Below are 22,418 nucleotides of genomic sequence, written 5' to 3' on the forward strand. Positions count from 1 at the left end.
CGAAGGTGCTTTACACTGCTAGATCCACTGATGTATGGATGAGTGACCCCTTGTAAGCAGTGTAACACACACTCTGTCATTTACACACTATGGGTGAAACTGAACAGCATGTATTTGGACTGTGGGAGGAAACCAGAGCACCTTTAGGAAAGCCACACAGATGGGGGAGAACATACAAACCCCACACGGACTGAGTGGGAATCGAACCCACTTCCTCTTGCAAAGGATTCTTAGGGACATGGTGCTGACTAGATCTGAGAGGACTCCAGCCAGAACTTGGTACTCTTAACCCTGGGCTTCTGAGAATCTTGCGCCTGCAGAGCCACGATGGCACGTTCTATGGCTGACATCCAGGATTTCTAAAAGAAACACCCAAACCTTGTAATGCTGGCACTTTACCCACATACAAGTGAAAGGGGGGGGGTGTGGGGCGAATCTTAAATTTCCGGCAGCTGGAGCACTGTGGTTACTTAAGTGAGGGGGGGGGGGGGGGGAGTATCTTTAGTAAACATTTTTTTGACAATCTCATAACTAAAATATCTTACCATTCTATTGTGGTCTGAAAATTCTACAGTAATCCATTATGAGAGCAATAAATTGAGCAGTATTTTCTCTACCTATGGACATTTTTACATTTTAGTCCTTTGACCAGCTTCTTAAAGGGGTTTGTGTGTGACAGAGAAAGGAAAGGAAAATACTCATGACGTTCAGAATGGGTTGGGACTGTGTTTTACAATAATTCTTTGCGGCCGTGGAGCGCTGCAGGCTCCTTCAGAAGGCGGGAGACAAATTACCTTAATGGCCTCAGATGGCGCTTGCAGGATGAAGACCGCAATGACCTGCTGATACCGGTTCTGGTGCATAATCACAAAGGAGTTGGGAATCCCGGATGCTGGAACGGTAACGGCTGGTTAGTGGGACAATTGGATCTGGCTGCGGAGGCACCAGTAGGACATGCATATACGTTTGTTCTTCCATTCTGTCCCAGTACAAGCCTCACGTCAAGTCTCCCCCTTGATTGCGCGTGACCGACGCGTACATATTCAGTGGCTGTTGAACCCAACGATATACTGTATCTTAAATTGTATTTCCACAATCTATACAACAGCACCAACAGTACAGGAGAGTAAATTCTTATATTCTGTGGGTCTGATCTGCTGTCTGTTACCATGGAATTAAATATTTTTGTACATAATGGATGTCTGCCTTTTAACATTATCTTGGGAACATATATTGCAGCTGTTACACCGGTCATATTCAGGTAAAGGTGATGATTAAGTAGTAGCTAGGTTCTTTATCGTATGTGACCCTGATGGTTCATGCATCAGTACAGGGGGTATCCACCTGCGGCATTGAGCTGGTCCACATTCCTCAGCTGTAGCCGGTCCAAGGAGATGGGCTGGTCCAGCACCGTGAAAGTGCAGCCCTCCTGCAGCAGTGTGTGTAGCTCCTGCACATGCGGTGGTCGCATGCCACTTTGCTCTGATCCTAGAGTCCGCTGGCGGAGATACGTCAAGCCTCTTTTCAGTGATTTTGCAATTAATCACTTTCACATGTACTTGTATACCTGTGTGTCTCTCACACACACCCTACATATGGCTGCGTCAGCACATGATCTCCATCTGCGTTTCCATCTTGGAGATCTTAGCAAGACATGTTAAAGGTTGAAAAACGCCGGACGTTCTGTTTAAATGCAGTGTCTTCACCTGGAAACAATGGGACTGAAAAACTCACCAATGCAAATCTTATGAAAATGATCTGCTGCACACGAACCGTCAAGTATCGGTACAGCAACAACTGCCACCCGTGTCCACGAAGACTAAAGCCACATTCCGGAAGTAGGGGGGCTCTCTCACAGGCGTGAGCAGAAGTATTGCTCTACGTTTACATTTATTCATTTAGCTGCTGCTTTTCTCCAAAGCTACTTACTCATTTACCCAACTTGTAAATCCAGATAGTTTTTACTGGAGCAATTTGGGGTAAATATCTTTCTCGAGGGGTGCTAGCGCAGGAGCTGCGATTCAGGCCTGTGACCTCTAACTCCAAAGGTGGCAGCTCTAACCCCTGCGCCACCTACTGCCCCAGTTCATGGCTCAGTGCTGAGTTGCTGGGCTGTTCAAAGGCTTCTGCCGTTCCAGTCAATTTTACGAGGGGACAAGCGTCAGGACTCGGTTTCACCAGGGGACAGGGAAGCTAACCCTGTGAGAAGATTGTTGGAGTGTACTCACTTTCTATATTAACTTTTTATGTTATGATTTACTAATTTGATTATTCTGTATCATTCACCATATGGTTTTCATTTTTCTACCTCATGATGTTACTTGAAATGCTTTCTTGATACGGCCTGCTGCAGAACTTTCTGCTGCTGTAAAAGAAAATTGGCTTTGACTGCTTATTGGTGGTTAGCATGTCGATGTCATGCGGTGTACCATTTAATAAACTGAGTTGGTCCTTACCTTTTTACCCCTCTTGACCTTGGTGATGAGAAGGAACTCCTCGAAGAGGAACAGGCAGACCTCACGCAACTTTGAGTTCTCTGCCAAAAGAGACACGGCGTTGCTCTCATGCGCAGCGCAGGGACGCTCTGGCCTGCACGGAAAGTCTGCCAGGTTGCTACGGAGATGACCTTTGCTCCTACCTACGAGAGACAGCTTCCCTTCGTACAGCAGGCTCCGCTGCGTCACCAGGTTGTCGAGGCTTACAGCCTTCAGAAGATGTTTCAGATTCTGTAAGAAGTCAAAGCAAGGAAAGAGGAAATTTGCTAGAGCTGCAGTGTTTGTGTTTTTATTGTTATACAGGCCTTTATTTGGGGTTCCAGTGCCGGTGTAGATGTGGATGGTGTACCTCAGGGATGAAGCCTCTCTTGTTCTGCTCCCACACCTGTGGCCAAATCAGGCACTCTTTCAGCTGCCTGATGTTCTGATAGTTCTCCAGCCATTTCACCTTCCCCTCGAGGTCCTCTGTACACAGTAAGGCCACATCATCATCATCATCATCATCATCATCCCTTACAGCAGTGACAACTGCACTCGTGCTTTGTTTTATTTCACTATGTTTCATATTGCGGTTGCCAGCTCCGGTCCTGGTTCTGCTTACTTCAGATGGCACAGGATGGAGGGAAGGAAAAGGGAGGGAAAAAAACTTTTTAACAAGATAGGGTTGTGCAACACATTTCAAAGTACTTTTCTCATATGTGCTGCTGGGAATCTCATCTGCTGGATTATTTTCACTGAGATAATGAGAGCACAGCTGAGAGCTGGGATGGAGACAGACAAGACAGTTGCGCTGTGGGAAATGGTGGTGATGCCCAGAGCAGAGATGCCCCTTGGCCATTTCTCAGTGCCTCCCAGTTGCCTGTCACCCAAGGTACCAACTTCCCACCCTGCACTTTACCACAGAACGGAATTTCGTCGACCACACCCAGATCTCAGCAGCTCAACACACAAACCAGTCCAACCAGTACGGTCATGCTCAGAAGTCTTGAATCACTCCGGTTCACTGATAGCTGACAGCTCAAAGGCCAATTACCTGGATTGTTTGTAGCATTAAAGATCTTGGATGAAAGCCCAGGTGTTTGTTATTGCAGTTATGCTGTGATCTGGATTTCATGTGTTGCAGGTCACAACAATGGGACGTGAACCTGCACTAATCAGCACTAACAGGCCCATGATAACTCTGCAGCGAAAGACCCAGAATGGTCTTTATCCTTCATTCCAAGTCTCCACAGAGCCATTTCCTTCAGAGAATCTGTGCAGTGGGAAGGAAATAGCTAGAATCGAAGGGTAACGCAGAGAGCTCGCTCACGTATGCTCCTGTCCACCATCTCTGCCACCGTCTCTACGGCCTGCTGCTCCTGCTCGCTGCTGCTGCGCTTACAGATGTTCCGCAGCAGCAAGGGGTAGCGTGTCAAACGCTGCATCGGGGCCACCAGCAGGTCCCGGAGCTGCAGCCGTCGACACTCCGGATGGCTTTCGCACCACTGAGCATGGAGGGAGAAAGTGAGCTTCTGGGTACAGAGCAGAACGCAGTTGACGTTTTGATGCTACATCGAGTCACAGCAATGGCGTTTATCAGGACGTTACCTTCATATAGGCCACAAAGTCGTCCCTCTGCTTCAGGCTCTCAATGTAAAAGGTTGCCGTGGAGTAATTGAGGCAGTATTTCTGCTGGCAGTGGCAAATGCTCTCTCGGAAGCCCTGTACAGCAACCACGACATGCAGAATCGGTGACCTTTCACCTTGTCACCAAATGCCAGTTTGTCACCATTACAGGAAAAAACAAAGTACAGATCAATGTTCAGTACACCTTTTAAATGTGTGGCACGTGACTCCTCTTCAACGACGACATTACACGTTAAGTTAGCTGACATCATATCCTTGGACTTCAGTGCCATTTCAACTCAAACACTTAACTCTGACAGCAAAATCAGGTTGTGGCCCACACACACCCAGCAGGCATGGCCAGTGCTCACACGAGAGCGGTCGTATGCCCTGCACACACAAACGCACACACGCGCAGCATCCTGCAGTGTTTGCTTGCCTTACTGAGCAGGCTGGGCAGTGGGAGGGGGGTCCCTGCGACAGGGATAGCCCATGACTGCTTGATGACTCGCAGAAGGCTGGTGAGGAAGTCAAAGCTTACCTGTGGAAGAGCGGCGTACAGTTCATCACTTAATTTGAAAATCCGAGTTAGGAATTTTCAAAGATACAAACATTTTTTTTGGTCTGGTTTGCAACTGCATTTTTTCCTATTTGTTCTATTTTCTACATTTCTGCTGCTTGAAGAGCAGCATTTGGGAAAGAATGCGTTTTTAAGTCATTTGAAATTATTTTTCTTTTAAATGTTGATGTTAAAAAAATTAAAAGACTTAAAAGGTATTTATATTTACTATAACTGTACTGAAGATTTTTTTAACAGAATTTTACCTGTTAATAAATCAAGGGAAATCTTTCATTAAGCAGCTATTGGCTTAGTGTACAGACACCCCAATGCAGAAATATGCTATTTTCATCTCTGTGATTCTAACAGCCACGATGAATGCAAGACTGGACAGTATGAAAGCACAACTATCAGTCTTATTCTGTGGTTTATTCTTGCCAACTGATTATCAGCGTAGATAGTTACAGAGATTTAATTTGATAATTGTCTCTCATGTCATCAACAGGCCTCTCAACCTCTAGTTAAAGGATGAAATGCACGTGAGAAGAAACAGTAACCTGAGGCACAACTTCTAAGTAGCACGGCTTCATTTAATTGCTTCTCTGAGTTTGAGATTTTTAAAGATTTTCCATCTACGCTGATCTGGGCATTTTAGGTGTTTTCCTCTAATGCGGCCGGACCGTTTGTGTGCAGAACCTCTCGACAAGTTCTCACCAAGCAGAGCTCATTCAGGTTTGCAAACAGCCTCCAGGGGTCGATGTCCTGCAGGCAGTCGCTCATCTGTAGGCTGATCAATGTGTTGAGGAACACCTGGTGAAGGATAGAGGGGGGAGCTGGCTAAATTAGCACTTCCTGTGTGCTTTAAATTCAGTTAACAAAGCGGTAAATATACACCATCCCTTTATCTAGCTTCAGTAATGTTAGAACTAGGAAGCTACAGAATTGGGATATGTTACCTCTTTCAGGACCATCAGCTGGTCCAAGAAGTACACACACTCGCTTGTGAAGAGCTCCCACACTGCCTCCTCTCTCCTGTAATCCTTGGTACTGTCCACACCTCTGTCCTCACAGCCATGGATCTTCAGGAAGATTTCCAGTGGGCAGTCCTGGGTTGGAGAAACACAACCTATCTGCTTCATCTCCCACATAAACTGCCTACAAAACTGTGGTTCACCTCCTGTAGAATCAGTTGTACCAAATTCACTGTGGTAGCTGTGCTCAGCAGCCTCTCACCTTGTACCTCTGAAAATCTGTTTCCCTCCAGTCCTGCACCTGCATGTTGGACAGGTGCTTCTCCATATCTGACAGAGAGCTTGACTTCCCTTTGGCCTGCTGTAAAGGGAAAGTTTGATTTTATATATGAAGAATACATGTCTTTGAGTTAGGCCACATTTAATGAACTAGAATATAAGGAATAAAAGCACTTTTAGAGTATTTTTGGCATTTCTTGGAATTCGGTCAGATTTGGGCAACTGGATGATTACATATTTTAACCAAATATCGTTTTATCTATCTCCGTAAATGACAGTGAGACTAAGCTGCTAGTTGTGGGACACTGAATCAACTTAGACTTATGGAGACAACACTGCCTAGCGTGTCCTGCCTGACAAGACCAGGATGTCCAGTGAATTGCCAGTAAAGGTGGTCATTGACTTGAGAATATTATTACTCTATATTGGTATTAGTTTAACACAAATAATGTGGAAAATGAGTGGAAAAAAAATGCAACAAAGGCCTATTATACAACATCGTATTTGTGCATGTTAATCGTTTGTATATCCTTATGATAAAGGTACAGTACAGGTGGTCCCCAACTTACAAAGGGGTTCCATTCAGTCAACTTTGTAAAATTGCCAATCCCCTTCTACTTCATTATATAAATCATAAGGTTACATAAGATATTAAAATGCATTAATGCAATATTTTATCAAAGGTTTGTGTCACACTTCACTAATTTAACCTGTTAACACATTATTCAGGTTAAAATAATACCAATATATAATAATATAGAGTATTATATAATAATATTTTCATCACATACTATTATTTTCACTTTCATCTCTACATCCATTTTCTGCTTTTTTCCCCAGCACCACTAGCGCACTCACTGTTTTGCTTGCTAACCATTTTGAACAAAAAGCAAGTTAAAAACCAAGGACCACCTGTATAAACAGCAAACAGGTCTGCAACTACGAGGAAATCAAGGGCCTACCGTGCTACGTCTTGAGAAAGGCCACTTTGATTTCTTGGTATCTGCAGTAAAAGAAACAACGGCAGGTGCTGAGTGTACAGTGTGAAGGAAGCAGTGTATGGGAAAGCCAGCTTTTACTACAGCTGTGTCAGTGATACAGAGGCAAAGGTAAAGGCTGAGGATAGAGGCTGAGTTTTTTCATAATCAAAATCCTGAACACACTATGCACCAGTAGCTTTGCAGAAAGGAAAAGTCTGACTTGGTATGTCATACACGGTTTTCTCTGTTTATTCTCCAATATACTTTTGTCTGATGATTGTTTGTATGGTGCTGTATCTGTTCCTGTAGCAGTCATGAACAGAAAGAAGAATATTTTACCTGAAATGTTGGGGGAATTTAGGATACCTGCCCCATTGGACACAAACAGGTCTCCAGGTGACACATCCAACCCCGGGAGGCTGATCACCACTGAGCTGCGTCTTCTCTCCTGCAGCCTGGACAGAGAAAGGGAAAAGCGAGTGGTGCAGAGAGTGAAATGGGAAGAGAGTAAGAGGAAAAAAGAACAAGAAAAGGATGGAGAATGAAGAGGACACGGGGTGGGGGGGAGTACTGGAGTTCAGTCACTGCCATATCCCTTGTGGTATCCCACTTAAGTTTGTTGTGCCTTACATGCTCCCATCTGAGGGATGGGGTGGAAAAAACTGATCAAGGTCTGCTTAAAATGCTCCATAATCTTCACTTGCATCTACATATACTTTTTTGTGATGAAAAGCAAAATATTGATTGTAATTCCATGTCCATTTAGAATCAAGCTGTGAACTCATCCAGTGGCTATTCCTCAGCATGACTTGGTCTCTTTCTGATCTGCCCTTTCTATCTGGCTAAAGGCGATGAGACATAAGTCCTGGGTGTGGTTTATCTACCAATTGCCATACTTCTCAGCAGCGATAGTTTATCAGCAGATGATTAGTGTTAATAATCAGAAGCATTATGGCCAGGTATCAACACAGGCTATTTAAGGCAAGTGAGAACCAAAGCGCACAGTCAGTCAGTACAAGTGCAGTACCAAAAGACAGATGCTCACTGTAAAGGCTGCTCTGATTTGCCTTTTAATTGGGGGGTATTCCAGCCATGACGGATTTGTTTTCTTCTATCAAGTCAGTTTGTGAGTTAGAATCAGTTCGAACTTCTCTTTCATTAATACCGGATGTAGATCTTCCATCAAAATGACAATGTGACCTGCAGTGTCCCAGGAGTCACGTCTAGTATGGTTTCTACCTATCCTATTTCACACAGCAGTATGTCTGAACGGGTCACCCATGAAGAGCAAAATATTACAATATGAGACATTACTGCCAACAGACTGTTTCAGCAGGAAATCACCAAATTCTTTCCAACATTTGCACATGTTTAAAATACCACTGCGCCGTGCAGAAATGAGAATCCAAGGGCACCGGGCAAACTCTACTTGCGGTGCTAGGAGTTGCATAACGTTTTTGACATTCCCTGGAGTGCTGACGTAAATATAACAATGTTGATTTCACCTGCAGCACTGGCATGCGTAGACCTGCAGTCCCAGATCTGACCGAGTATGTATTTAGAGATTTCTGCTGTTTTTGTTTATTCTGTCCTAGCCTTTCACTGGCACAAACGGGGGGGGGGGGGGGAAATCAACCACACAAGTCCAAAGAGAGGAAAAACATGTTCCGGCCTTTTGGCCTCAGCACGCATTAGACACCCCTGGCAGGGCGATTTACATTTATTCAATCTGTGAGCACCTTTCTCCAAAGTGATGTACGTCTCAGAAAACAACACAAGTACTTTACGTAAACAGCGGGAGAGATGTCAGGCTGATCCGGCCCTTTGAGAAGTACTGACAGCAATGCGTGGCGATAGATCTCTCTGTTGTGTCGAACCTGCTCATCACGGTCCCAGCTCTCGCAGACACAGATACGCAAGCATTCTTACTCATTCCCCTGCTTACCGTCTACTTGTTTCATTTCCTCTACAGTATTATACTTTTTTTCTTCATGAAACAGCGAGGACAAACATGACAGCTGAGACTTTTCTGGTGTGGCTCTGCTCAACTGCCATATAGCACAGGCAGGTGTGTTCAAAGGAATGCAACCCTTTCTAACAAAAGCCACATCACCCCGCCTGTGGCAGGTGAACAGGTTAGCGCCGCCCCTGCACCTGATTCTCCTGGGAAGCAGCACACATGCTTGGTAACCCCCACAGCTGCCCTCCTCCCATATTCCACTCCCCTCCGGATGGTTGTTTCGAGGTTGAGCACATAGTACCAGAGGCTCCACTAACCGTTCTCAGGCCTGGGTTCGAAGCGCTTGATAGCAGGAGCTTAATATTTTATAGCATCGGAAGATCTTTGAATGGTATGGGAAAGTCAAGGGCCTAAAAATGCACAAACTCTTCTTTATCCTGACCTGTGGGCTACAAAAAACACACTGCTGAATCACACAAACATACGTAAACACCCTAGCTCTAAAAATAACTCTTTCTCCAGCTCCCAAGACAATGAAACAGCAAGGATGTTTGTTACACTCTCAGATCAGCTATTTTGGAACGCTTTGTTCTTTGCTCAATGCTTTTCTGTTTGATGACCATTATAAATGGCATATTATGCTGTCAGAGAGTCTGATATCCAATGTTTTTTTTCCACTTGGGATGCTCCGAGTTACTTATTATTTTTTTAGGACTTAATTTGTGGGAGCTGTGGAATGGCCTATATGATCTCAGGCCACATGTCCCACCCTGCACATCTAAAACGTTAGAGTAAACTTGTCCGTACGTATTGCAAAATCTTTACTGTATATCCTTAAACTCAATTTTTACAGACAGTTCAATTTCAAAGGGCAGGACAGACATTTAGCTGAATCAGTCTTGACTCATGGTGGGATTATAGTCGTTTAAATAAGATAGAAGATTGTTCTTCTAAATGAACTTGTCACAGGTTACACATGCATAACGACGGTTTGATCTCATCTGATTAAATGCATTTTGTGGCTGCAAACAACTCAAGTTTCTTGGAAAGAGTGGCACTGCAGATTTTCTTCAGCTGTCAGACCTGCATCTTGTATAACAGATTTAATTCATCAGGCATTATATCCTGGAATTTGAGAGGAAACCAGATGAATAGGGTACTGTACAGGGAAAGACATACAGTAACACACTGAGTCTAAAACAATACAGGAAGGTGGAGCACTTTGATTCTCTCAGAGTAAAGTCAAATTTAAAATTAAAAGCAATTAAAATCAATTTCATTACAATGGGAGGGGTCAGGGGGGGCATGGTGGCGCAGTGGGTTGGACTGGGTCCTGCTCTCGGGTGGGTCTGGGGTTCGAGTCCCGCTTGGGGTGCCTTGCGTGTGTGTGTGTGTGTGTGTGTGTGTGTGTGTGTGTGGGAGGGGTCATAACAGTTCTCGTGCCAACGCTTCAATTTGCTCGGGCTCCTCTCTGGACCGCTCATGTAAACATAGTGCTTCGTCTGGAAAAGTACCTGTACCTCACACTGTTGCAATTATGGACTGACTACACATCTTTATATAATAATGTACACATGAAAATCATCAGCACATGTAGTATATATACAGTGTATTGATGAATGTCAAGCAGTTGATATGGATTTATATAATATGTGCAGTACAGTTATACTGATCTATACTCTGCAGTATGTTTATACTGAATCTATGCTATTTGTTGTATATTTGTATCAGCTATTATCTGAGCATACTTCTGTATTAGATGTTTTCTGCAGGACATCAGATTATGCTGCCTCCACAGCAGCAGTTCCCGTAGTTCAAATCTGGCAGATGTACAGAGGCAATGCCTTCCCTCCCCACACAATCCTCAACTTCCACCCTAGTCACCATTTCCACCACATCCACTATATCTTCCATTGACCTTTCGGCTCAATACGGTGGTTGGTCTGCTATGGACTTATTTAGGCTTGATGTGATGGGAACTGCTACACAAACACACACACATAGTTTACTGGCACATCGGCGAAGACAGCTAAAATTGCGTAATGTGCTGTAACTGGGTCAACAGTAACAATCTCCTACACACCCTTTCACAGTGGCATCCTCAGGCTAACGGGATCAGAAAACGCCACTCCTTACATCGGCCCCAGCATGGCTTCTGTCTGATGTGTACCGCTGACGCCTCTACCTCACTGGGCTCCAGCACAAGCTCCTCTTGATGGCTCTGACACGCTGCTGTGTGAGGCAGCGCCTGAAGCATGCTTTATCCTGGAGTAGGGCTGGGCAGGACCAGACCTCATTAATGGGCAGGGTGGCCAAATAAATATTCCTGGGGGGCCCTTAGGCAAACTACAGTCATGAGTAGGAGGTGCACTAATGAGGTGTAATGCAAAATGGTACATGCATTACTATCCATCCACACAACAGAGCGATGCGATTAGTTGAGTGCTTATCTGGGAAGCATAAGAACACACTCTGAGAGGCACTATCACCAATACAAGTGGAGAATGGCAATCATTTTCTTAATTCTAGCATTTACATTATATTTATCTTCTTGAAGGCTTCATATTTGTCTACTCTCAGCTCTGACATGCAAAGGAGTGTCACTAGAGCAACCAGGGAGACTGCTCTCAATCTAACCAGACCTTTGTTTTCTATATATACAAAATATTCAAATTATTCTTTTAGATACTGGGCTCACCTACCATTTGTGGGATGATTCCTTTGCCTATAAAAGTAAGAAGACATGAATTCATTAGTGGATGTAGTTCAGCTGGTAGACAGACTCATAGAGACTACTTTGGCACTGATATGATGAACACAGTAACATGTAATTTCTGCTGCTTCTACAGGAAATTCAAACCATCTCAAATGCTAAAATAGCATTGTTTTGTAGACAAAATATTAATCTTTCAGACCTGGCCAATTTTCAACACCACAAAGTCTGTTGGCAGCCGTGGCATCACATCACACAATAAATAAATGATAACATAAATGTCATTAGGGGGGAAAAAAAAATTTCATCAAAGAAAGAGTGCCGCACTGTACTTGTCTCAAAGCGAAAGGGACTTTGTGAGAAACCCGAACGACCACTTATATTTTCAATATGTTTCATAATTATAAATTGCAGTGATAATTGTTTGAACGTATACTTTTTAACCTGTCAAATTGAACAATTAAACCAAAAAATTTGTAAAGCTTTGGATCAGGCACAGAACTTGAGCTCTCTGAACGCGATGCCTGTCCCCCAGGCCCATGTCTCACACTGCAGTGAAGTGGAGCACTACGGTGAACAGCTGCCTGGATGAGCTGTCACTGCTTGTAACTGCTGATCCACTGGCTGTCAAAAGATCTCCTTCTGGGTGGCTACTTTAGGAGGTCAAGCATAATAAGTGCAAGTCTATGAAAGAAAGCAATGGGAGCAAGTAACTACACCTTTCAGACGCAACAAAAGATCCACCAGTTGTACATACTGCCCTTACTATGTACGTTAACACTGGAAGGAATGACAAATTACAGACAAATTATGTATTTTTTGAGTAATAGTACCTTAAACTAGACAGACCTTTTAATACATTTTGAAATACATTTTAAAGGTACCTGATCAGAGTCATCTGTTCCTTCAGAACTATTAGATTCTTTTATGTTGAAGGACTCCTGTCTTCTGCGAATTTCACTGTTGTCAAGAGTGTTGGCTCTACTGGATCGATTTCTCACTTCAACTGGCGACAGATCAGGCTGGGCATCACGATCGTGTTTGTGGGGAGGGAAATGCTGAGGTTCAGCTAGTGGAGATCTTTGCCTTTCAGCAGGTGAAAATGAACTCCCTGACAAAGTCACCCCACACGTGGCCGAGTCCTCCCTTGTACTGTTCACTTTAGAGGGCTCTTGTCCATCAGTTCTAGGAATTCGAATGCTTGTCCTCATCCTCCTCAGGGTCGGAGAAGTGGAAATCCGAGCGGGCGCCTGCCTGTCGAAGTGGAAAAACGGAGCGACCGTTCCATCGGTTTCCACAAGAGATCCATGCTTCGGTTTCGACGGCGTCCTTTCTAAATCCATCCGCAATATGACGGGGCTGCTGGTTTGCGTTTCCTTGTCCGCCTTGGGTAGCAAGGCCGTCTGCGTGTGTATGCTCGCACGGCCCAAGCGGCCATCCCTCCGCCATCCAGCACACTGCCCATTTGGGGCACCCTCAAAGGTCGCTCCATTTTCGCAAAGTGTTGCCGCCTCTTTCACAGATGACATTTTATGCAAGAGGGCATCGTATTTGAAGTCAGCAGATGGCGATTCGTGAAATTTTATTTCCTCCTTCTTTGTCCTATTAATCCAGAGCTTCTCCTGCAAACAAGTGAAATGGAAAACAATTTCCAAAGGAAGAAGGGCAATAATAATGTTGCACAGCGAGTGTGTAGAGCACATGATTTCTAACATTGCCGTGTATTCTTTTGGCACAGATGCATATAATCTGACAGGGATTTTATGGGGAAAACAAGAGGAGCAGAGCAGCCCGTGGCACTGCGGCGGAGGCTGCGCTCCTCATCACACACACACACACACACACACACACACACACACACACCTTCTTCACTCGCCAATTTCGGCGTAAAACACATAAGATACTGTTACACACTATTTGCGGTCAGGAATACAGTTTGAGGTCTTTAGTCGCCTAACAACTTGTCACGGGGCTGGGGAGTCAAACATAACATGATGTTGGCAACAGTAATGAATAAAGTTACACGCAAATACTGGGGGACAAGAAGACAAGTCCCAGCCCTGTCTATTAGTCTATGGCTAATAATATAATATTTCCCGTTCTTAACGCAGGCGTAGCTACAACAACAAGGAATATTTTTTTTATCGACGCGGCTCTGGCATTGAGTAAGTAACTCGTAAATAATTCGTTCGGTGATAGCGGCGCTTTACACTCAGAAACAGTTACTGTGTAAAGATACGTTGTCTTCTTATCCTAAAGTTGCCAAATGTTTAATAACTTACAGTAAGAGCGTCCGTCTCCAGCTTCCCCGCGAACGTCGAGCCGCGGTCTGTCGATCGCGAGAGCTGCGCGTGCCGAGACGCGACGAGCGGCTCGAGGAAGGTCCGCGCGCGCTTCGCGTCCTTCGCGCTCGGTCACCTCCAGGTGCGCTCGCCCGCGGAAATGAGGGCGCGCGCCTGCTCCCGGCGGCGTCCGCGTTCCTCGCGCCGCTGCAGCTCCCGTCTCGAGGCAAAGGTCGCGAGATACTGGCGGCCGATGCCACGCGAGCACCTCTTTAACTTTAACGGCCGTTAACAGCTAAGTTTCAGCGCCGAGTTCGTTGCTACAAACACCGTGTGACACGCAGCGGCGGGACACAGAACTCCGCCTTCGGCACAGCGAACCGATGCGACATTTCTTCACCGTGACACACGCTCGATTTTGGAAAAAAAAAAAAGTTGTATAATATAATATGGAGGTTGTGATACTAGATTTTTTCACGACATGATCATGTGCCCCAGTCGACATGTATCATACGTGTTATGAAGCAGAGTTTATTATTCTGCTTTTTGTGAACAGTTATTTCTACTAAAAATGATAGATACCGCGTATATTACAATTCTTTTTCACAACTGTACGTCAAAGGGATCGAAGGCGGTGAAGTCAACTGTCTAAACGGTGAAATCTGCGATAATAATTTTCAGTAATTTTGAGGTTCGGGTTGCGTTTGCCGTGAAACGTGCGGAAATTCGTGCTTAGCGGTATTCGCTGAAGCCTAATAGAGCGGGGCCCCCAGTATTTTTGCGCGTAATTCCCTTGCGTCCTATTTGCTCATGTCTTTTTTGGCCTTTTTGGAACCTTACACCTTCTCAGGCCAGTTCGTACACGACCCTGTCAAAGAGCCTGGGAGAACTGGCGGCGGAAGCGAAGAGCCGCCGTGGACGCAGCGCGACGCGCCTCACCCTCACCGTTCCCGCCAATATGGCCAACGGTTTAATTGGGGCCCGTTGAGAGCAGCGATAAGGCAGTGGCGGAATGTACTGCGAACACACGTTATCTTCACTTGGAGATATGGTATCAGTACACAATGGGAAGAAAATGTAACTCTAGGGGAATGGAGAACTAAATAAATTGCAAGATTTTTTTCTGAATATGGTAGTATATTGGTTAGTGGGGCTTCCTGGGTTCCACTTCCTGCTGCTGTACCCTTGAGAAAGGTACCTCAATTGTCTGAACCGCTCATCCCGTACGGGGTCGCGGGGAGCCGGAGCCTAACCCGGCAACACGGGATAAGGCTGGAGGGGGGAGGGGACACACCCAGGACAGGACGCCAGTCCATTGCAAGGCACCGCAAGCAGGGCTCGAACTCCAGACCCACTGGAGAGCAGGACCCCGTCAAACCCACCGCACCACCGCGCCCCCCACGTACCTTAATTGCTCTGGTAAAAAAAAAAAAGCTGAGCTGTGTAAATGGGTGACTAACTGTAGGTAGCTGAACGTTATGTGTTGTTTTGCAGAAAAGCAGCAGCTACATTTATTCATTTGGCAGACACTTTTCTCCAGAGCAACTTACAATAAAACATGTTGGTGTTTAACAGATGCCTTTTCAAGGCACCTTACAGTGATAGATACACTACCTACAGTCATCACTCACTCACTCACTCATCTACTCAACAGGGTCATGTAACACATTGTCTCATATTCTATGGGCAATTGAGAGTCACCAGGTGACCTGAAACACAGGTCTTTGGACTGGGAGAGTAAACCCACACAGTAAATACCATACAGGCTGAGCAGGGATTGAACCCACATCCTCTCACACTATTCAAGCAGTGGGAGACAACAGAGCTGTTCGCTGCACTGCTGTGCCAGTGTGCTGCCTGCTCATTGAAAAAAAAAATGGAGAAATGTGGAATTTGCATGTTCTCCCCGTGTCTATGTGGGTTTCCTCCGGGTGCTCTGGTTTCCTCCCACAGTCCAAAGACATGTTGTTCAGGTTCACCCATAGTGTGTGAGTGAGTGACAGAGAGAGTGTGTGTGTTCCACTGATGTATGGATGAGTGACCCAGTGTAAGTAGTGTATCTAACAGTGTAAGTCACCGCGGTGAATAAGGTGTGTGGGCTGATAACACTACATAGAGTTCATTGGAAGTCACTTTGGAGAAAAGTGTCTGCTAAGTAAATAAATGTAAATGCAAATGACAGATATACGAAAAGTAAAGCACAGAGGTTCTCGGTTCTGGCTCCGCTGTGGTGGAATGACCTTGCGCTCTCACTCAGAACTCCTGAAACTCTGTCTACATTCAAGATGAGTCTGAAAACTCACCTTTTCCGGACCCATTTCGCCCAAGATCTCTCCAGCTCACGTGTGGTCTAAAAGTTTATGCACCATAACTTTGCAATCTTCCCCAGATAGGCCTTTACACAGCTGCTACTCTGGCATTGTATGTGATTCTTTGTTTGTGTACCTTATTCTTTAAAAAATAAAAACATTTTGGTAGGAGGTTATCAAGATTCACCTGTCCTGCATTTTATGCATCTACTCGATTGATGAACATCGGTACATCAAGTGGAAAGTAACAAACTAGGTTTACTTAAGAATCATGTTTCTGCAGCCATGTCTTTTTCTCTTAATGTAAAGGACAAATTGCTTGGGGTCCATTTAGAGGTGTTAGGTGTCCTGCACTAAGCTGTGCTGATAAGTACCATTTGGTATAACTGGTGGCATAGTGGTTAGAGTTGCTGCCTTTAGATCTCAAGGTCACAGGATCAATCTTTACCTCTGGCTGTAGTATCTTTGAGCAACATACTTACCCTAAAATGCTCTAGTAAAATTACGCAGCTATATAAATGGGTAAATAATTGCAACCTTAACATTGTAAGTGGCCTTGGAGAAAAGCATTAGTAACATCTAAGTGTTGCTGTGTTCAGTTTTGAACTGGGTGGTGAAACCCTCTTGTTAAAATAAATATCTAGCAGTGCCGAAAACAAAACGACTGGCAATAAGTATTGGGCAAACGTATGACATTTTCAGTATAAGTCAACAACAGACATTCAGTGATATCCGCATTGCTGGGTGTGGCTGTAGAGATTTGTGAAATACCCACATTTGCAGAGCTTATATGTAGAGAGAAAGCTGAACCATAACAATTTACAAGTCGAAAATAAGTTCCTGTGCGACGAGGGATTGTTACTCTGACGTTATAGATATGAAACTTGCTTTGGCAGAGAAGTAAAAACTTCTGTTCCTGTAATCCAACTGTCTCATAACTGAGTTTGAAAGTTTGAAGGGTCTTTTTTCTCTGGACTCCCAGCAGTTATAAAAAAAAAACAAAAATCGAAATTTCAGCTCAAGGGTTGTCTTATGATCACACACACACACACACACACACATTTTCAGAACCGCTTGTCCCGTACAGGGTCACGGGGAACCGGAGCCTACCCGGCAACACAGGGCGTAAGGCCGGAGGGGGAAGGGGACACACCCAGGACGGGACGCCAGTCCGTCACAAGGCACCCCAAGCGGGACTCGAACCCCAGACCCACCGGAGAGCAGGACTGCGGTCCATGTCTTATGATCACTGAATTCTATTAAGAAATGTACACTTCAAAGAGTCTGTTGACACGTACTGTGTTCCTGTGTGTGGTGCGTGTATAAATGTGTATACTGAACACGCCATTCTGTTTTTCTTTTATATTCACATTAAAGGAATAACAGGCGATTCTGTTTTTGCACAGTTCAGTATCTGTAGGAGTGTGTGAAACACGGTATTCCAGCGTAAGGCCACTTCCTCTCCATTGATCTTATGAGGTATTTTTGACAGTTAATCTGCGGAGCCAAGCCCGTTCCTGCCGCACGATCATTTTACACTCATCCATTATGACGGAGGACAAAAGCCACCTGCTGCAGGGTTCACATGCTGGGTGTTCTCCTTTAACCATACATGTAGTCATTGCCACAACGAGAAAAACCTGACTTTCGCACAGTTGTCTTTGCTTGTACATGTTGTTTTCGTCTAAATACTGCATAAAAGGTGTATATAGAATAATGTGTACAGTGGCATTATTAACTCGTTTGCAAGCATGTTCTAGAACTCTGAACCCGATTGATGTTATTATAATGTTCTGATGTTATAGTTAAAATTTAGTATTTCTCTATTTCGATGTATGTTGCATTGTATGCAAATAGCTTTATCAGCAGTTCCAATAATAGGAATAATAATAAGGTAAGAGGTTTTGATGATGCTGCTCCTCACAAAGAAACTGTTTGCAGCTGTCAATGGCAGCTTTTAGTTAATGTAATTTTGTTTAGATCCTCTAGGTGCAAGGGGGCGCGGTGGCACAGTGGGTTGGACTGGGTCCTGCTCTCCGGTGGGTCTGGGGTTCGAGTCCTGTGTGGCGTCCCATCCTGGGTGTGTCCCCTCCCCCTCCAGCCTTATGCCCTGTGTTGCCGGGTTAGGCTCCGGCTCCCTGCCCTCCCCCCATGGGACAAGTGGTTTCAGACAGTGTGTTTGTGTGTCTTCCAGGTGCTCTGTGGGGCACTGCCAATTACTGGAGCAGCGCTACCCTGACAAAAACTGTTACCTTACCTGTTAACAGCATGTGCTATGTGACATAATTTTATTTCTTTAATATGATATCTTTGGAAGTGTATCTTTATTCGAAGGAAAGTGGAGAAATCTGGATGTTTGTGTTCTATTCTCTGAGTCCTTGGTGTAAATTCAACATGGTAAATTACTACAAGGGGTGGCATTCAGCCAATTGGGACTGTGGGATGCAAGATGTCTGGCCATAAAGAACAGATCTGTCACAGGTGTGGTGATAAATTCTGGGTAGCTGTTGTGGGCGGATGGGAGGGAGGGAAGGTGGGTAGGTGGGTGGGTAGGGGGGCTTTGTGGCACAGTAATCCTCTGTGGGCAGCCTTGTAATAGTTTACTGTTACTGCCCCCTAGTGGTAAGAGCGAGTTCCCGCTGAATTGATATATTAGTTCCTGCCATCCAGCTGACAACTGCAGTATATGAGGGTAAATTACATGTAAATACTATGTAGAACAGGCGTGGTGGTGCAGTGGATTGGACCGGGTCGTGCTCTCTGGTGGGTCTGGGGTTCGAGTCCCGCTTGGGGTGCCTTGCGGCGGACTGGCGTCCTGTCCTGGGTATGGCCCCTCCCCATCCAGCCTTTCGCCCTGTGTTGCCGGGTTAGGCTCCGGTTCCCTGCGACCGCGTATGGGACAAGCGGTTCAGATAGTGTGTGTGTGTGTGTGTGTGTGTGTACTATGTAGAACATAGTATGGGTCCCTAAATGTCTGTGTTGAACGTATTCTCTGTGTGCTTATAAATATATGTGCTTCTGGCCTCATTTGTGATGCAGATGCTGTCCTTGTACCTACAAATGTCCTCTGGTTCCTTGTGTCATGAACATTTGTGCTATGAATTTTCAAAAATACCAGCATTTTCTAGTTTATTTATTTATGCTTAATAGTGTTTTGTTAACTGCTGTGTTTTCTGAGGTTTCTCTCTTTTCTGGAGTAAAATGTACATGAATGTCTGCATCCTACTGTTAGTTTTGAGCAAAACACACTCAAAAGGAATTCAGCCCTTTATTGACTAGGGGTTAAAACTTAGGGGTTAAAGTGATTTGTGAGTTATGAACAAATCAAGTTACAAACAGATGTCTGGTCCCATTTGTGTAACTTGAGGACCTAGTGTGTAACACCACTTAGGAGGTGTTGTCTCTGATGTAAATATTATCTCAAGTCCCACAATATAGACCTTTGGGCTAAGGATGCCCATGACACGTCATTCAAATTAGTAAAAAATTAGATGTAGGGAAAAACCACAGGTGATAAACATACACATTTCTCATCCTTTTTAACAACATATTCTTTATTTCCATAGCACAATGTCTTCCTCTGATGTGATTTCTCATGACAGACATTTGGTTCAATAAGGGGTCAAGCAAAACTATCATCCATAGCAATTTTTTGTATAATTTACAAGGCAATAGGATATCTGGGGGAAATGTCTGAAGAAAAATCTCACATGGTAACACTGTACTGATCCCCGGATGGCCACCACTGACCAGCATGTCTGGAATTTGTCATGGGCTCCAATTTAACAAACTCAGCACAACATTTCCCTCTGCATTGTCAGTCTAACTCCTTACAAAGAAAAAAAAAATCACGTTACAAGCAGGTATACAACTTCTGTTTGTGAAATCTATTCCTTTAGAAGTCCCCTACTTTTTGGTTGCATTTCCTTTGTTATCCTACCATCTTTCATTTTTCTGTTGCTTGGAAACCAGAAATGCTAGGGTCTCCTGAGGCTTTCTGTGCAACTCCAAACTTGTGGGAAATTTGTTTCCAACAACTTTTACTGCTTTTCAAAAAAAAAGTTAAGAAGTGTCACGGCTTGTATACAAGGATCAGGTTGGGATACCGTGCGACATGCACTGTATCTCCCCATGGAGCTCTTCACCAAAGGTGGTGAGGGCCATGTAAACACCCTGCTGGGGTTACTGTTAACTTCTCGTTTGAGAGTTTAATGGCAGCAGGTGTCATTTTCTGTGGTGTTCCCAAGAGCAACTGGAATTCTATAGCTTGCAACATTGTTTGTAAAATAGCCTGGAGCAAATAGCCAGTGATTTGATTTAGTGTAAAAGTTTTCAAACGCCTGTCGTGGGTTGAGTGAGGATGGTGTTAAAACATAGGAGCCTCCTAATCTGATCTTGTTGCCCTTCACCCTCCGAGACCCGGTTTCAGCACTGGAGTACTGGTCCCGGTGTGCGATGAGGTCAAAGCCCCAGTGCTGAGCTCTACGGTCTTCCGCTCAGCAGAAGTGGGGTCACGACTCTCTGTGCACCAACAGGGAGCCAACAGTGGATGGCAGTGTTTTCACTCACATCCCCGAGTCCCTGCCCTTGGTAAAGGACCATGCTGCTCGTTCTTCTGCCAGGTGGTTTTGGGTTCACTGCAGGTCAGCAAAACCGTTCAGTGCAAGTCACAAGATGTTTTGCTGCCAAAGCAAGCCTTAAATCTGTATGAGGCTATGTTTCCTTCTTTTTACCATGGCCAGTTTACCGAAATCACATGCGGTTCATTATGTAATACTGTTCCTTCTTTGAAGTGTGAAAGATTGGCAGGTTTCTAGGGTCTCGCATCAGGAAGAGTTTTGCGAGCCGTGAAGGATAATTGAATGGTTGGATCCGCCACAGGTGACTCTCGTATCCCTTGAACTTCAGAGTAGCTGCAGTCGCTGACAGCACAGTGCGAAATTTCCAAGGCTTATCAGGTGGGTCTTTGTGTGTATGTGTGCATGACCGGCTGTGTTTGCGCACACATTCTCCTTTCGCATCCCTGCCGGTGTGTACCTCTGTGTACCTGTGCACATGAAACACACAGACCTCTGTGTGGCGTTGGCTTTCTGAGAGGCTGCAGCCGGAGCAGACAGAGCTTACATAATGTCTGTGTCTCGTCCGCAGTGGGAGTGGGTGAGGAACGTGCTGTCTGCACTGCGATGGGGATGAGTCACTGACCGTGGGGGGCGGGGGGAACGGGGGGGGGAACGGGGGGGTTGGGGGGGCGAGAAGAGATGTGCATGTGATGGGGATCGTGACTTGCTGCAGGAATTAACCGTTTACGTGCCGCGGCCTCCTCTCTGCAACAGTCGGGCAGTGCCGCAGTCCCAGGTGAACAGGTGCGCTCGCAACTTGGCTCAGTAACGCTTTTGCACGTTGGCCCTCGCTGAAGTGCATCGGGTGTCCGCCGAGTTTCTTCGTCTAGGTGCAGTCCAGGTTCCTCGGATCCAGTGGATCCAGAGTGATCTGAGACGCTCCAGCTGCGTTCGCCAGCTAACACTGAGCATTCTCCGTGTCTCACTGAGACCGCGGGGAGCCCGAGTCCTGCACGATGACACACAGCAGAGTCCTGGATGTGCCATATGTGTTATGATTTGTGTAGATTTCACCTTCTGATGTGTTGCTTTGTAGCGTGGCAACCGCTTGCCACGTAGGCAAGCTGTTAGAGTGCCAGGAGGAAGTGATGGCAGCAGAGATCCCCCAGCTAATGGCACATATGCGGACGCATGCGCAGGCCTGCATCCGCATCTGCAGTCAGAGCGGGGCACACTGCAGCTTCGGCAGCAGCATCTCAATGAGCCACTGGCTAACAGCCGGCCAGATTGCCGGTCTCTGGAGCTTCCTGTAATGCACACACACACACACACACGCACACACAAAGTGAAGCAGGGAGATGATGTAAAAGACACCCATCTGCCAGCTGAAATTCAAAATTACATTTTAATAATTCACTCTCAGCCTCTTGCTGTCAGTATGTGCGTTGATGGCCTAGACAATTAATTGTACATTATTGCATAAAAAGTGTTTATTTAAAAAAAATAGCTTTTGAGCAAATGTGTTTTCTGCATGTTGATTAAACAAAAAACATACGCACTGTCAACAACCGCTTGTCCCGAGCTGGGGTGCGGCAAGCCGGAGTCTTATCCAGCAACCTAGGTCGCAAGACCGAAGGGGACGCACCCAGGACGGGATGCCAGTCCGTTGCAAGGGACCCCAAGCAAGGTTTGAACCTCAGACATGC

The 22,418-nt window shown here is 45.4% G+C and overlaps 1 protein-coding gene across 1 annotated transcript; it reads right to left on the reverse strand.

The window, feature by feature from the left end:
- Positions 1 to 189: 189 nt before the first annotated feature.
- Positions 190 to 6,909, reverse strand: LOC114909883 (pleckstrin homology domain-containing family G member 7-like). The gene is made up of 13 exons (XM_029249929.1): positions 6,872 to 6,909; positions 5,893 to 5,991; positions 5,616 to 5,765; positions 5,374 to 5,469; positions 4,540 to 4,641; positions 4,083 to 4,196; positions 3,805 to 3,979; positions 2,845 to 2,960; positions 2,639 to 2,726; positions 2,457 to 2,536; positions 1,345 to 1,498; positions 795 to 892; positions 190 to 359 (listed from the first exon to the last, which is right to left on the reverse strand). Exons 2-13 carry the CDS (start codon positions 5,956 to 5,958, stop codon positions 249 to 251), a joined length of 1,350 nt encoding a protein of 449 aa, XP_029105762.1. The 5' UTR covers positions 5,959 to 5,991; positions 6,872 to 6,909; the 3' UTR covers positions 190 to 248.
- Positions 6,910 to 22,418: the final 15,509 nt, after the last annotated feature.

This window comes from Scleropages formosus, chromosome 2, assembly GCF_900964775.1.
Source record: "Scleropages formosus chromosome 2, fSclFor1.1, whole genome shotgun sequence".
Classification (NCBI taxonomy): domain Eukaryota; kingdom Metazoa; phylum Chordata; class Actinopteri; order Osteoglossiformes; family Osteoglossidae; genus Scleropages; species Scleropages formosus.

Excerpts from the sequence above, each read along its gene's own strand:
- LOC114909883 (XM_029249929.1), bottom strand. The coding sequence starts at position 5,958 with ATGGAGAAGCACCTGTCCAACATGCAGGTGCAGGACTGGAGGGAAACA. Across the intron at positions 5,470-5,615 it reads AGCTGATGGTCCTGAAAGAG|GTGTTCCTCAACACATTGAT; the intron begins GTAACATATCCC and ends ATCCTTCACCAG. Across the intron at positions 4,197-4,539 it reads TGCCCAGCCTGCTCAGTAAG|GGCTTCCGAGAGAGCATTTG; the intron begins GCAAGCAAACAC and ends GTTGCTGTACAG.